Source organism: Rhamphochromis sp. 'chilingali' (genome assembly GCF_963969265.1).
Source record: "Rhamphochromis sp. 'chilingali' genome assembly, chromosome: 3".
NCBI lineage: Eukaryota > Metazoa > Chordata > Actinopteri > Cichliformes > Cichlidae > Rhamphochromis > Rhamphochromis sp. 'chilingali'.
In genome coordinates this window covers 35,347,791-35,364,430 of record NC_137931.1, presented here as the reverse complement: position 1 = coordinate 35,364,430, position 16,640 = coordinate 35,347,791, and the positions used below count along the sequence as shown (strand labels likewise).

The 16,640-nt window shown below is 44.5% G+C and overlaps 2 protein-coding genes across 2 annotated transcripts; one reads left to right on the top strand and one right to left on the bottom strand.

Annotated features, from left to right (window-relative positions):
• Positions 1-5,941: 5,941 nt before the first annotated feature.
• Positions 5,942-11,072, top strand: oaz1a (ornithine decarboxylase antizyme 1a). Its single transcript, XM_080877219.1, is given in 6 exon segments — positions 5,942-6,129; positions 9,077-9,143; positions 9,145-9,231; positions 9,324-9,499; positions 9,809-9,894; positions 10,472-11,072. Coding segments are annotated over 6 exon segments (666 nt in total). The 5' UTR covers positions 5,942-6,010; the 3' UTR covers positions 10,603-11,072.
• A 441-nt stretch (positions 11,073-11,513) lies between these two features.
• Positions 11,514-14,254, bottom strand: LOC308393521 (inactive tyrosine-protein kinase PEAK1). The gene is made up of 3 exons (XM_080877342.1): positions 14,102-14,254; positions 12,947-13,500; positions 11,514-12,643 (listed from the first exon to the last, which is right to left on the bottom strand). Exons 1-3 carry the CDS (start codon positions 14,238-14,240, stop codon positions 11,612-11,614), a joined length of 1,725 nt encoding a protein of 574 aa, XP_080733468.1. The 5' UTR covers positions 14,241-14,254; the 3' UTR covers positions 11,514-11,611.
• Positions 14,255-16,640: the final 2,386 nt, after the last annotated feature.

Below are 16,640 nucleotides of genomic sequence, written 5' to 3'. Positions count from 1 at the left end.
TATAAAACAAAAGACAAATAGAAAAAGCTATGCTAATTCTACACAAAACAAGACCGTCTGTACCAGGGGTACGCAGTAAGTAGGTAAAATTTATTTATATAGCGCTTTTCATAGATAAAAAAATCACAAAGTGCTTTACAGTACAAGAAATGGAAACAATGTAACAGTAAATAAAACAGCAAGGTAAACCAATGAAAAAACAATAAAAACAACGTAATAACAAATTAATCAAAAGCTTTTCTATATAAAAATGTCTTCAGCTGTTTTTAAAAGATGTGCCCATGTAACCGGTGTGATTCTGCGTTGTGTCTGATAAAAAAGGTAAAAGAAAGAAAGACCTCCAAGTAAATAATTTGCCCACTCCAGCTCCTCTCCCACAGGGGAATTGTAGAAAAAAGGGAGAGGCAAAAGGGGTACACTGTATTTATAGTATTGCACCAAGGAAGAAGAAAAGAATGAGGAGGGGCTCTAACTGATAATGAACACAACTACAGGCTTGGAGGTCCTAAAAGTCAGGTATAAAAGGAGAAGTTTGGGGGTTTAGAACACATTTTGTGTAATTATAACAATGTTATTTATGACTCTGTTACATTCACCCCCCAAGAATTACACAAAATCCTAAAGGGTACACCAAAAAAAAAATATAAACCCACAATAACAGATACAGTGGCCTCAAACAAATTCACATCGCATATACAATGAATTAGATCAGCAACATAGCTTCCTCCAAGGAGGATAAGAGACCTGAGACCTGCTCGGCGCCTAGCAAGATCCCAGGACTTTCTATAGACAAAATGAGGTGCCATTTACACCACACAAAACAGGCCATAATATCTATGGGCGTCACTATCAGACTGCACAGACTGACAAAATACAATGAACTCTGTGCCTGCAATGAAAAACATACAGAAATAAGCAAATTCACACATCAATAACCGCTGCTTGAACAGGTTCAACACCAAGGAGTGTTTCAAGTTGAGCCATTGATTCAATCAAGCGACGAACTGGTTTAATGATTCTACCAAAACGTGTGGTAAGTCCTTGATCCACGTCCACATTTTTGGGTTCAAGAGAATGAAAAGTGTGGGACGGGAAAGCAGCAGGGGAGCCTGGGGAGGCTCCATCACCAGCCAGCCCACCAAGATCAGAAACACCCATTATGGGAGGGGTCCCATGAACGCCATCTTCGACCGGGTCAGCGGCAGATTGCTGATGGATCCATGATAGTGTGCGGTCATCACACTCGCCAATGCTGGAGACGGAATCCACAGTCCAGGTGGCAGGAGGTACAGCTCCTGTGCCCCCAAAAGATGTCACAGACCCATCCAGGTCAGACTCAGCGGGGCCACTGACAACGCTCACAGCAGGATGTGCAGCATCGTCATTCAGTGTTGTGTCCAAGGGCAAAAAGTTAACTTGAAGGAGCAGGTTGCGATGCACCACACGCTCATGACCTTCTTTGTCTCTGATACGGCAGATGTGAAGAGCAGGATCCAAGTCAACTACCGTGTACACAACAGGTTCCCATTTGTCAGAGAGCTTCCTTTTTCCTCTGACTCCCTTGTTTGCCAACAACACCTGGTCCCCTAGTGAAAGAGGCAGACCCTTCACTTTTCTGTTGTACTGGTCAGACTGGTGTCTCTGCTCCATTGTGCTGTGTTCCTGGGCTCGGAGCATGGCAGAGCGCAGGTCATCCATCAGTGACTTGACATAGGTATCATAGTCACAAATGGTGTCATCATGAAGGACATCCCGAAACATGAGGTCAACTGGCAACCTTGGCACCCTCCCAAACATCAGGTAGAATGGCGCAAAGCCGGTGGTCTCGTGTGCCGTACAGTTATACACAAACGTCATGGACTGTATCATCTGCGGCCATTTCTGCTTACATCTGGGGGGGAGGGACCGTAACATGTTTCCAAGGGTGCGATTAAATCTCTCTGTGGTACCATTACCCATGGGGTGGTATGGTGAAGTGTGGGATTTGGCAACGCCACCCAAAACCAGAAGCTCTGCAAGCAGCTCACTCTCAAAACTAGCTCCCTGGTCAGAGTGAATGCGCTGAGGGAAGCCATACACACAGAAGAATCCATCCCAGAGCTTTTTAGCGACTCTCTTAGCTGTCTGATCCTGGCATTGGAATGCATGTGCTAATTTTGTGAAGTGGTCAGTAATCACAAGGACATCCACAGACTTGTTGTTGCTGTCCTCAGCTGACCAGAAGTCAATGCACACAAGTTCCAGTGGAGCACAGGTCTTAATGCTTTCCAACGGGGCCCTAGCTGCTGGCTCTGGGGTCTTGCTGAGAACACACCTGCGGCAATTTCTCACATGACCGCGCACATCCTTCTCCATATCATACCAGAAAAAACGCTGACGAGCCAAGGAGAGTGTGCGAGGTTGACCTTGATGACCAGCATTGTCGTGTATGCCAGACAGCACCACTTGTTTTAGGGAGTCAGGTACCACAAACTGGAATCTCTTGTGTTTGGTCAGTGGGTCCCTCACGACTCTGTAGAGGACACCATTGAGGAATGTGAGCTTATCCCATTGTTTCAGGAGCCGCAACGTATGTTGGTTCTCATGACAGCGCTCACGTCTGGAGGGTCTGCGCTTACGCTCAACATAGCGGGCTACTCTGGAGATCACAGGATCCCCTGTTTGATGAGACAGGAGATCAGCACGGGACAGCGCATGAGTAACATCATAAACATCATTAACATGAGTAACCAGCCAGCCCCACTCCAGCGGTGCTCAAGCAGTCCCAGTAACACATGAGCCAGCCTCGTATCCTATGCCCTCTGTTCCCTCTGCAGCCACATGTCAGCCTCTCTCTTCTGATGGCATGGTAAGTGTGCAGCAGCCCTCTGCTTGTCCTCCTTTGACTCTACATGTCATGCCCCCATCTTTGCCAGTTTCTGGCCCTCCTCCAGCTGAGCCAGGTGTTCAACAGATGGTAGCACTGTTTGACAAGGTTCTGTCCATGTGCACTGCATCACTAGCCACTGGTCCTAGGTGCCCACAACCCACAGGTCATTCCCATGGGCACCGCAATGCTCATCGTGCTTCGTGCAGAGTGTGTGGCTCACATGAACACACAACCCATGTGCATTGTAGGCTGTACAAGCTATGCCACAGCTGCTTTGACCCTGGACACATGAGGCGTGAATGCCCACAGTTGCACCAGAAACCAAGCGTTTCAGTCCCTCCTCCCACCGATGCTGCTTTAAACTAGCCAGCCCATGTAACGAGAGGGGTAGCATGGGCAGTGTTGATGAAACCCTCAGAAATGCAACAGACCCAGAAGCCATATATGTTAACTGCTGTAGTAGCCTCTCTGATGAGAAGACTGTTATTATGGGTTCACAAAGAGTTGGCAGGGCTAGTGAGTTGTTTTACACTCCAGTGTCGGTCAGTGGCCGGTGTTCCCTGACAAGCATGCTTGATTCAGGAAGTATGTCATGCACACTAAGTGAAGAGGCTGATAGCAAGCTAAGAGCCGCTGGTGTTGCTCTGATTCCGCAGCATATCCCTGAAAATGTGGTGCTGGTTGGTTGCGGTGGCCTTCTCACACAACCGAAATGCATCTATGATTTGGACATTGAAGTATATGGGACTAGGTTTCTTGTACCAACATTTGTGGTTCCTGGGCAAAAAGATGAGCTCATCGTGGGGAGCAATGTGATCCGGCCCATCATTCAGAAGATGAAGGCTGATACAAAGTACTGGGAGCTTATTAACTCCAATTACACTGGCACTGATTGTGAAGACTTCCTGCAGTTGCTGAGCTGTATCTCACGGTGGTCTGCTCCTGTGTTGCCAGATAAAGTAGGTACAGTCAGGTTGCGGAAGAGTGTCACTCTCCTGCCACAAAAAGAATATGTAGTTTGGGGAAAGCTGCCACCTTCTGCCCTCGTGTCTCCAGGAAGTACTGTCGTTGTGGAACCCACGTCAGCCCGTTCCACTCCAAAGAACATAATGGTGGGGCGCATTATAACACCCATGTGGGGAGATCGTTGGGTCCCTATGAAAGTCCTTAACCCAACAGAGAGCCCTGTGACACTTCGTCGCAATGCTAAGATTGCGGATGTCTTTCCTTGTATTGCTGTGGAGGACCTGCCCATCACTCAAGGTCTCTGCGAGACTCTGACTGACCAGCATACCAGTTTTCCCCCCTCATCAGACTCTGTGCCTGACTCTGCACAGCATCTTTCATGCGGATGATGCTCAGCATCTTTGGTGATTTGAACTTTTCCAGCCTCCTGTGTTATCTTGATGACCTGCTGGTGTTTGCGCCTTCAGAAGAGGAGGCCCTAAGACGTCTTGAGATTGTTTTCTCTCGCCTGAGGACCAGCAATCTGAAGCTGGCGCAGAAAAAATGTCACTTTCTCAGACGCTCTGTGAGGTTTTTGGGTCATGTCGTGGATGCTGGTGGTGTCTCGGTTGATCAGGATAAAGTGAGGGTTATCGCCAATTTTCAGAAGACTGACCTTATGGATGGTGACGGTTGCACCCCTTCTCAGAGGAAAGTGAGATCCTTCCTTGGCATGGTGATGTTTTACCAGCATTTTATTCCAGGGTGCTCTCGTATTGCGAAGCCACTCTTTGCTCTAACTGCCGGTCAGGAGAGGTGGGTGTCATTTCTTTCCAGCACCTTAAAGCACACATAATTCATATTTAACCACCCTGATGTTTATGATTGCGATTTTAATTTAGTTATTGTCATTATTGAGCCTGTTTTTGTAAAGATGTTATAAGTGTGTAGTATGTGTGTGTCATAAATGTGTTTTAGGCGCCATAAATGATAGCATGAATATGTATTCCTTGCTAGCTTGGGAGCTGTGGTGGGTTGAGCTAATCCTCTTCCCCACTGTCTGTATTTGGTCGTAGGAGCTGGAGTGGGGCTGGCTGTTAACAGCGACAGGGCTCTGATGCGGGATGGACAGACTTGCTGTATTATGAGACAAAACACTAGACTGTCTCATTTTCCTCACATAGTTGTCCAGACGGCTCTGAACCTCAGCTGCAGTCCACTCCTCAGGGGCCTTCAGTTGAAAAGACAACGTAAGACTGTGGTCAGGACAGTGATTAATGAACATCGAAACAACCTCACTACTGGGGTCCTCTACCATCTTGCCGCGCCTGCGGAGACACTCATCAGCAGCATCAATAGACTTGTTCAACCGGATCCAGTAATCCATGGCGTTCTCACCTGGACGTGGCACAGTACTGTAGAAATCTTTCATGGGCAGGCTGGAATATGTCAAGTCGCTGAAGTTAGACCTCAGTATGTCAAACACAGCAGTAATAGGATCATTCCGATTCAACTCAGGGCGGCAACGAAGTGACACCTTGACCACATCTCTGGCTTTGCCAGTTAGTCTAGACATTAATATGGCAAACATTTCTTCATCCGGGTCACGGCACCAAGTGTAACCGGTGTGATTCTGCGTTGTGTCTGATAAAAAAGGTAAAAGAAAGAAAGACCTCCAAGTAAATAATTTGCCCACTCCAGCTCCTCTCCCACAGGGGAATTGTAGAAAAAAGGGAGAGGCAAAAGGGGTACACTGTATTTATAGTATTGCACCAAGGAAGAAGAAAAGAATGAGGAGGGGCTCTAACTGATAATGAACACAACTACAGGCTTGGAGGTCCTAAAAGTCAGGTATAAAAGGAGAAGTTTGGGGGTTTAGAACACATTTTGTGTAATTATAACAATGTTATTTATGACTCTGTTACACCCAATCTAAAGCCAAATCTAAAGCCCAATGTATTACTACTTAGATATTCTTTTGTGATATAAATCTTTTTATTCTGTACGCGTTGTTTTATTGTTGTATATTTTATTACACCGTGAAGTGATGGTACTGAGTAACTGCGTCACATTTCGACAGTAAACGTCAGACTGACAGAACACGCCTCTGCCAAATACCGCAGCTCCCCGCTTGTTAGCCCAGCATACGGTGACGAGGAGAGGACAGAGGGAGCAGCTGGTGTGGACGCTGGCCGGATGGTTAAATCTAACCTACAGACGATTTTGAATAGTCACTGTTTTGCTAGAGAAAAAGAGAGAAACTTACCCGAGATGCCTGTTATCGAGAAGTCCAGTAATAAACCTGAAAGTGAAAGGTATGTTGTGGTCCGTGTCAGCTGCTCTCAGTGAGCTAAGCTAAGCTACGTTTAAAAACCGCGGCCTAGCTTTCGCATACGCTGTGGGGCGACTAGCACAGCCTTTCATGTTTACATAACAGCGACACTTATTTCAGTTGACATTTCTAGAGAACATTATTAATCACGGGTAGCTTATTTCAATTCCATAAAAGATGCATATTAATCACCTTAAATACACCGTAGTACCGGGATTATGACCAAAATGTTAGAAGTGACAGCGCCGCTTTGGTAGCTTCACAGATGCTAACGCGTCAGCTAATATGTCAAACGCCACAGGTTCGCGTTATCGATGGCTGGGCTAACGTGTCGTAAGGTTTTCTATTAAGACCTGGTTGCGACTAGAATTATAATTTATAACATTTAAAATACAAATTTTGCGTGTTAAAAAGCGGAATAAGAGTGTTTTATCATTACTAGGTGTGTTTCCCCTTTAAATATTAGCGTAGACATTTAAGCTAAATGCTAGCTCTTTAGCATTAGGTAATCTGACGGATGCGTTCATATTTTCGTCCTTGGCAATGGAAATGATCAATGGCTTTGAAACCATGTTACTATCTTTTTTGATGTGGCTTTTGTGATGTACAACTAGTACGACATTTTTTGCGCGGGGTTATGTAAAGTTAGTTAACCATGTAGTTAAAATGATGGCTGTACGGATTAATTCGTGGTTTCAGGGATTTTCTTATTTATTTATATATTTTATTTTATTTTTTTCTTTTCGCCCTTCTGAACCCACGATAAGACACCCAGTAACTTCTGGAAAACACGGGTTCCAGGTGGGCGGACAGGGAATACGTTTTACCGACGTTCAGAAAAACCTTTGTAATGTTTTTAATCCGATTCGGTTTGATTTATGCGAGCTGCTGCGGGGCCATTCTTCAGCAAGCCGTGTGCCTGTTTGGGTGCAGTTAAAGTACCGATTGACTGGAAGTGAGGAGACTGGTGGGGATGGATGCCTCGAAACTGGTTGTTAGCGATTAACCCAGTCTGGTGGTCGGTTGTGGTTGCACCACTCGTGCCCTGACAGGATTTGTTGACGCGCTCTGTTTGTGCTGATCTATAGTGTTTGAGGCGCTCATAGGAAATTTCCACTGCGGGGGAGGAGGGACGGAGGGGGGCAGGGTGGGTGCTGTATGGGGAATTTTGGAAGTTATGGCCTACACACAAATCTTGATGTATTTTTGCTTCTCGTGGCAACTAGTTGGTTGGAAGTTGGATATAGTTATGTAATTGTCATGGTTAGATATTATGTATGTATATTATATAATAGTGTTTCTCTTTAAGCCGAAGCTTGAAAAAAATGGCTTTATGAATATGCTGACACAGAGCTATCATGTGCGATAAGGGTGGTTTAACATCCACATCTTCCAATAATAAAGCATGCATTAAAATAACATCTATTATAGCAGCTAATAGCCTCCCCCCCTCCCAAGGTAAAAAAGTCTGTTACCTTAAGAGAAGGCTAGGCCTTTTCTTTTCATTCTTTTCATCTTTGACCACCTGATAAAATCAAAGGTATTTAAACTTGTGCAAATTTAACCCCGCATTAAAGAATGTTACCTTTTTAACCTGCTAATTTGTCTTTTGTTGAAAGCCAGAACGTGTTAGGTGAGCTAAAAAAACCACATCGCAAATGTCATACTACATTAAAGAGTCTCATTATAACAGTGCAGGCTAGAACATGAGATTAAAGATGATTCTCTGCTAGATGGATGCATGAGATTTAGTGCAGATGTCCTTTACAATGATGTTCATTTACAGCAGACTCTCCTACAAACACTATTCACGGCAGCTGTTTTTATTAAGATGACCCCCAGGGTGTCATTGTGCGGTGCTGCCTACTGTTCACATGTCAGTCTCAAAGAACGCTAAAGGTAGAAACTGACTGAGAACTTCGTGTTCTCTTTAAATCGCAGGGAGGAGGCGTTGAGGGGTTCTGCAAGGATGGCAAGTGGCTTCCTTTCCTAATCTGATTACTGGATTTAGGGAGTAACTGCATTTGGTTAAAATCCCAATCCTCTGTGAGATCATAAGTTGAATATTATACACTGCAAATGACACTGGTTTCCGCACCTCTGCTCAACATGTAGCGCATTGGTGGCATTTGCGTAAGAGAGCATCTCTGTGTGTGATGGTGTTTGCGGTGCTGTTATTTTTGTTCCTAATAGAATCCCAGTGAACAGGCCTTTGCTCAAAGCTGTAAATGTATGCAGTCACAGCAAGCTAAATCTGAGGAGTGCTGTGACACAGCACTGGATTATAATGGCTGTTGAGTATTGTTTATCCCCGTCTCTTAAACTGGAGCTACACAGTGAGTGAAGGGCTAAAGTAGGCTAGTGGCTAGAGGAAAAAATAGCCCGTTCTTCTGGCAGGTTTCCTGTGAGAACCGTGGAACAAGCTTAAAGTGACCGCAGCAGAAGTGTGCCTGACAAACGTTAGCTTTCTGAAGTTTGCTTCCTTTCCCACATGAGCCGTAGCCTCGATGTGTCTTTGTGAGACAAAAGCAAACAATTTCTCATAGTTGGTGGTCAATATTTGACTGACAGCTGACAGAAAATTGCTAACAGTTTAAGTGAGGCATCAGTGATGTGGTGGTGTGACATAAACCACTTCTCCTTTCCGTTACGCGTTCCTCATCCGTCGGCACGTCATGCACGCATCTGTGCTCAACACAGGAACGGTTATTGATTGAACCGGTTCCCCCAGTCTTGTGCTTTTGTGTCTGAAGACTCACTCGGGGTTAGCAAATGTTTTACTGCAGTATTGCAGATGAGTCACTCTGCAGTTTAATTTGTGCCGAACCTGCTGCTTATAAAGAGTTTGGTTTGTGTTTGGTAGCAGAATCTCGACTGAATACCCAGCTCATGATGGTTCCATCTGTGTGTGCGTTTGTTTCGCTATCCAGTATCTCAAGTCCTTTGAGGTGCTCCCGCTGTTGCAGTAACCCGTGTCCGGGGCCTCTGTGGTGCTCCTGATGCCCCTCTCCCACCCCTGAAGATCCCAGGTGGGCGAGGGAATGACCAACGGGATCGCAATCTTTCAGCTAAGCTGTTCTATTCTGTAAGTGATGAAAGCTTAAAAAGAAATACAGAAATTTCCCTGCTGGTATGTGCAATTTAATTTTTAACATAACCTAAACTACACTTTCCCAGGATGCTCAGTTGCTGGTTCTTGAGGAACCTTCCCCTGCCAATAGCAGAGTGCGCTTCTTACTCTTTGAGCCCCGGCGCTCCGAAGGAAAGCACTGTGTATGGAGGGCGGCGCTGAAAGGAGGAAACCTGTACGTTGAAATCCCTCCTGGAGCTTTGCCCGAGGGCAGCAAAGACAGGTGAGCAGGCAAAACTTGTTTGCAAGTGATTCAAGTAAGAGGAAGTAGACCAGACGCTTTTACTTACTGGTAACTGCTAAAGCAGAAACACACATCTACTCGTGTTTCCTGATGCAGTATATAGGCAGGTATAATAATATTCACATCCACACTGGAAAAAAAAATCTTAAAAGCAAAAATGGTATTTGGAAAAAAATAAATAAATAAACGAAGGACCTCTAATCTTTGGGTGAAATGTGCTCTGCCTCAAATTATTAACAACCCTCTGACAAAACATTAACCCTTCTTGTTTGCTCTGTTTCTTTCCAGTTTTGCCCTTCTGCTGGAGTTTGCAGAAGAGCAGCTGCAGGTTGACCACGTTTTCATCTGTTTTCACAAGAGCCGTGATGATAGAGGTGAGGGTTTTTTTGTTTTTTCTTTGATGCAAATTAAAACTGTTAACGCTTTATATAAAATACTGAGCTATATCAGGAAACAGAGTAATGTTTTTGTTGTTAAGCATGTTTTAAATGCATACTGCCTGCAGATGTTATGAACCTCATTACCTCTTCACACTAGTTTCCAGACCTGTAATAAATGTGCGATGTACTGCTCACGACTCCAAAAATAAGTAGCACTGGACTCAGGCCAGACTCTTCGTTAAAGAGCTCAGATGTTGCAACACGTGCCGGATGTTTCTGAGCACAGTCTTGCTGATTTATCTAATAATTAACTAACTTACTCATGTTATGCAGACTAATGTCCACTGTACCACCACAGATGCTGTTAGTGAACAGTGTGATTATGAAATGTCACGGGTGTGTTGATTCTAACATCTGGTCCAAGTCTGTACTGATGTGTTTACAGTGCTGAGAGCTTTTCTCTGCATGGTGCTTTTCAGCACACTCACAGTGGCAGTGTCGTGTCTATATGTTCATGGAAGATGAGCTGCTTTTTCTCTGTTCTGATCTCTCCTTGTGTCGTCCTCCATAGCATCCTTGCTGCGTACATTCAGTTTCCTGGGCTTTGAGATTGTGAGACCAGGTCATCCCCTCGTCCCTTCCCGCCCTGACGCTTTCTTCATGGCTTACAGCATCGAGCGTGACTCTTCAGATGATGATTAAAATTACGCTGAGCAGTTAAAAATCTTTTTTTTGTTTGTTGTTTTTTATTTCAATCCACAACCACATCTTTATAATTTTGTTTATAAAAATGTCATCCAAGCTCAGTATGGTTGAGGTGTGTTTTACCTGCCACGTGCTGTGTTTCATTACGATTTGCACTAGGGTAAGATGTTAATATGTCAGGAATGTAAATCAAGCGACACGTAATATTTGGGCAATGCATCCTTACTGCTGTGATACTTTCCCCGATGTGTAGTGTTGGCTTCCTGCTCGTTCTCTCTAAACCCTCATCATCTCAAATATATTTATGAGTTATATTGAGCTTACTCATGTAATTAGAAATATAGATTTCAGTTGATTCTCCTGTTGATTTTTTTTTTTTTAATGTGTGCATGATTTTAATTTGTTTCGATACACTTGATAGGGACGTGCATGTTGTAACTGTACTAAATAAAAGTGCTCACCTTAAACTGTGGTTTCTGTGGTGTCATGAAACATAATTACACCCTCTAAAAGGAGAAAGCATTTAGTTGTGTTAGCCAAAGCTAGAGCCAGTAGTAGTTGTGTAAGCTCCTGGCTGCATTTCGTAACGTCTTGATTTGGGATACGGGGAATAAGGTTAATCCCCTTCAGAAAGTCAACAACTTGCATGAAGTCGCATTCATTTACACACAGTATTTTTGTGAAGGTCTTGAGAACAGAAACCATGCCCCACCTTCACACCTTTTTTTTTTTTTTTTTTTTTTAAACTTGAAACCCACCCAATAACTAGAGAGAAGTAAAGTGTACAGACAAAAACTGACACAAGAGTCAGATGAAGTTGACAAAACAGCCTTTTTTTTTTTTTTTTTTTTAAACCAGTGGAGTCTTTTTAATAGACTAGTTTTACATTATGAAGTGCAGCACATGAACAGCTGATGAAGGAGAATGCACTGAAGTGGATTATTCCTCAATCTGGACTGTTTTTCCCTTTCAGTCGGGTGATAACGACGGACTCCTTTGATATCGACTATAAACTTTGCTCAGCGTTCACTGTGTGCCACAGCTCATTGGCCACACTCGCAACTGTTTCAGAGTCTGTAAAGGACAGATACTGCAAGCACATACAGTCCTCCCAGTCCAGAAGAGACCGATCTTCGATCAGCCCCTTTTCGGCCAACTTCATAACCAGCAGCGCCCGCTTGACTGTCAGCCAGTTATGTATAATGGTGGTTGCAGGGCCTCCTTGGTTGAAGATAGAGACGTGTGGGCCCCAGAGGAGCACCTGAAGCATGGCTACCATGTCCACCATCTGAGCCCCGCTGTCGCTCTCAAGCAGAGAGGACAGATGAAGAAGCCCTTTTTGGTAGGAGGATTTGCAAACATCTGGTACTGAACCCGGAGATGTCGCACTCTCTTGCCAGCAGGACTGGATTAAAGCTGTAATTTGAGATTTGATGGAGGTGAGGGGTTGAGCGAAAGTCTGTGGCTTTAGCACCACACGAGGACAGCCTCTCGTCCTCCATAACGTCTGAATCCTCCCTTTTTCTGGAGTGTTTACCCACTCCGTTTCTTCCTTCTCCTCAGAGGCGTCCTTATTCAAGTTGTTTTCTGCCTTGTCCCTCTTCCCATCGGGCCACACTAGAAGGATCTCCTGGGGTTTGAGCTCAGCTGCAGTGCCTCTCTTACTGTATAGATGGTGTGTACCCATTAATATCTGCAGCAACAGAGCACACACCTGTCTATAATAACGCACAGAGTCTGTGCTCTGCAGCGAGCTGCTGTCTTTAACAAAATCATCCAGGCTGGCGTGTGGCAGGTCTCTTTCCACGCTCACGGCATGGCCTTTCTGGAGGAAAGACTGAACTGTGAGCTTGCAGAGGTTCGTGGCTTCTGCTGCACGCTCAGTGCTGCTTCCACCTGGTGGATTAGCAGGATCTCGAGTTTCACTGGTTCTGTAGCTGTTGCTGGTTGGGAAATAAGTAATAACATCTCGCACGTTGACGTGTGGCGGCTGCCGCTGGATTTGAGTGGAGAAAACCTCATCAATGTGTTTGTGTACCTGCACAGAGAAGCAGCAATCAAACCACTGAAGTGCTGAGTGATAAATATGTCAAAAAAAGTCGACTCTGCTGCAGCCGTGGGTATACTATAGTTCAGAGGAAGCGTTTTTGCCACCACAAGCCATTGTAGCACTTGCAAGTGCCGATAAAGATCATATTTGTTTTACTGGTTGCTATGAGCAACATTCCTACCACTTGGTTTTGCAGACAATTTCAAGGGAAATGTAACAACTACAAATCACAACATGCACACAGAGCTGGTTGTAAACTATGCAAAATGAATAAAAGACATGCAACATTACCCTTAAACCGAGCACTCTCTGTGGGAACTTTGGGCTGTGCAGGCTGTAGTAAGTCATGTTTCCAATCTCCTTTGGCTGGCTGCCCTTATGCAAGAGGAAGTCCTGAGGCTGGTATGAGCTCACATCCCTTCTAGAGCCCTCTAGCAGATTCCTTGCCTCCACAGTCTGTGCCATGCTTCTAAGAAAGAGTAGATGGCGATGCTGAATCCCATGAGAAACAACCCCCTGATCGACAAAGCTGTTGAAGATGTAGGGAAGATCTTCGTCCGGAGTGTCAAACGACAGCTGGGAGAAGGACACTACGGAGACAGGACTGCTTGTGGATGGTTTAAACTCTTCTAGCTCCTCTGAGAAAAAAAGATCTTGTTTGGGTGCCATCATGTACAGCGGATTGTCAAAGTTCTGGGGGAATCTTTGCAGAGGAGAAAAGGGTGACATGTGAGGCAACGAAGGCACATGGGTGGGCGGGAGGGATAAAGCACGATGTAACCTCTTCTTCGGGACAGGCGGTGGGTTGATATCAGAGTAAAATCTCTCCAGGTGTCTGCACGGATCTGAGCAACACCATCAGAGGAATTAAAGTCAGACAACAACAGCAGGCAAAGAAGGGGAAGTAGTTTAAACACAATACAGAGACACACTGAGGTAAAATAGTTTTGTAAAACAGACATACTGCTGAAACTGCACTTATGTTTACAAAAACAACACTGACTGTTCATGAGCTGATCGGTGAGGGTTGGCTCAATAAATGGGAATATTTTAAGAATGTACTTCATTATTAATTGTTTAGTAGTAGTTTCTTTTTCTGGTGCAGCCTACTTAATATGAAACTGAATGCATGTGGCCCAGAGAAAGTTTGACACTCCTATTTGAGAGGAACTTGCTTGCATAGTACAATCACACCTCCAAAGGAGTCATTCAGTATAAGGACATTTACCCCGTTTGCCTTTTCAGTGAAAGTAAAAGTTTTGTAAGGTGACTTCCTCTCGAGTTCTCATGAACTGAAAGGCGAACTGAGAAAAAAGAACCAGATGTAATAGTATTTTTTTTTCCCATCACACCGAGCCATATACTTCAGTAATCAGTAAACCACAGTGCTATTTGCCTAATTTATTGTTGCAGAGATATTTTGGTGTCATCGTTCTCCAAACCTACCGTAGCGTTGGTGTATGGGGCACTGGGCTGCATTGCAGTCGGTGGGTTCAGGAAAGACATCGTTGTATGCGGAACTTTGATGCTGTGGTACCACAGGGCTGCAGTCAGACTCCACGCTGGAATGCCTGAGGAAATACATGCAATTGCAATATATGCACAGCAAAAGTTGCCTGCTGCTCCATTGTCAGGTTTGGGTGTGGAGTGAAAATATTATTAAAATTCAATGAAAAACATGTCAAAAGGAGCCATAAAGGTTTCTCCTTCTGACAGAAAGATAATGCTTACCTGTGCTGTTTGACAGGCAGTGCCGGCGGCTGCTCGTCCACTCTGCTGCTTGAAGCAGACGCCATCGGGAATCTAACACCTAACCCGCTCTTCCACTTCTCTCACACTTTGCTTCTGTCACTGAACTGAGTGCATGTGAAGCTCAGGGGGCCAGCTCAGTCAGTATAAAACACTTCCCATCCGCTTCAGTTACTCCCCCTGCTGCGTTTCGCTGCCTCTCACAGTCACACACGTGTAGTCGCACATTTTTAAAGCAAACTTGTGTCTTCTTGAGGCTGCCCTGCTTATCTTTCGTTCTAATCGTTTCTAGTTAGACTTTGAGGTTGGCACCGGAAAAGTTATGTCTGTTCTGAGGGCAAAGCTGCTCTCTGAGCTAACCTCAGCTTGTCAAAATGGGGAAGAGCAGTTACAGCGGAGCACCTTCAGCATGCACTCATTTTTGCTCCCTTCTGTCAGTTGCAGTTGATCTGCATGTGCTGTTTAGGTTTTCTCATGTGCCCGATGCACTTGTAGCTTTCATGCACGCGCTGCTCTCTGAAGTACTTGCTAACCGCTGGTTTAAATGGAAGGAAAACATATTTGTGCAGGTGGAAACACCAAATAACTGCCTTCTGATAAACATCTGCCCGTGTTTCTGTTGGTGTTCCTTAAACCTCTTTGAATGAATGTCTGGAATATAATCTTAACTTGATCCAGGGATAGTTTACTGATCACAAATACTGACACTACAGTGCACCTGAAGAGAAAACAGTGCGACAGGAAACACAGGAAATTCATATTCATATTCTAATTACATGAATGACTGCAGAAAGTTTAATCTTACAACCGCACTCTGCCAGCACAGAAAAACAACCGTGTGACAGCATCAACACCTGACTACAGGGGACAAGGTTTGATGTGATGCAACTGATAAACGGAGACATGTATGAAACCCTCCTCACATGCACACACATGCGCGCACACAGGTTGCTGTATGATATTTTAATCTCTGTGTGCAGCTGGTTTCTGCACCATGAAGCTCCCTTAATGTAGTCCTATCCCAGAATGCCTCTGGCTAAAAGCAGTTTTTCAGTATCTGTTATATTTACACTCACTGCAGCAGTCAGCAGGTCACTGATAAACACATGTAAAAGCGTGTAATCATGGCTGACTGTGGAGTCCATGGAGGCTTCCAGCACGGTGGCGGTGACGAAGGCCGTTAGCGCTGAATCTCTTTCTGTGTTTTCAGTGAAAGTAACCAGACTAATTTCTTTTGAATTTTCACTTCTGTCTGAGAACTGAAATGAAGAAGGACGCGCACATCAGAGGGTCACAAGTACAATGTGGGTCACGCTGCCTCATTCCTGCCAAACAAACTCTCCTCAGCTGACATTTAACTTTAAAGCCAGTGTACTTACACAGTGTCAAAACTAGAATGCCCAAAATATCTGAGCTCATCTGGATTAAAATATCTTCTGGTTTGATTTCTTTTAAATCTCCCAACTCAACCCAAAATCCAGATGTCACTGTGCATCCAGTCTTATGTATGCATCCAGAAAAACCACATTTCAAAAAACAAACTCATCTGTGTGTCATAGAATGAAATAAGTATTTGGTCCCCAAGCAAAGCATGAGTGAGTACTTAGTTAAGAAACCCTTGTTGGTGAGAACAGCAGTGAGATGTTTCTTGTTGTTGCTCAGGAGAATTTTGGCCCACTCCTCTTTAAATCAATTCAATTTTATTTATACAGCACCAAATCACAACAACAGTCGCCTCAAGGTGCTTTATATTGTAAGGCAGACCTTACAATAATACATACAGAGAAAAATCCAACAATAATATGACCCCCTATGAGCAAGCACTTTGGTGACAGTTGGAAGGAAAAACTCCCTTTTAACAGGAAGAAACCTCCGGCAGAACCAGGCTCAGGGAGGGGCGGCCATCTGCTGCGACTGGTTGGGATGAGAGAAACTCTCTGAATCTTTTAGGTTTCTGGGTTTCTAGGTTGCTTTATCAAACACGAAGGTTTAGAGTCTCTTGAAAGTAGAGGGAGCAGGTTCTCATTTTACTTTTAAATGTCATACAAACCACAAGTAAACCAGCAGTCTGAGAGCGAAGAGCTCTGTTGGGATATAAGGTACCATGAGGTCTGTCTATATGTCTCTTTCTTTTCCCTGTCAGTACACTCACTGTGGTGTTTTGGATTGACCTGATAAAATGAATATTTCAGCCTAGAAGTAATGAATGCGTGTTTCTCAGCATCGCTCTGAGACA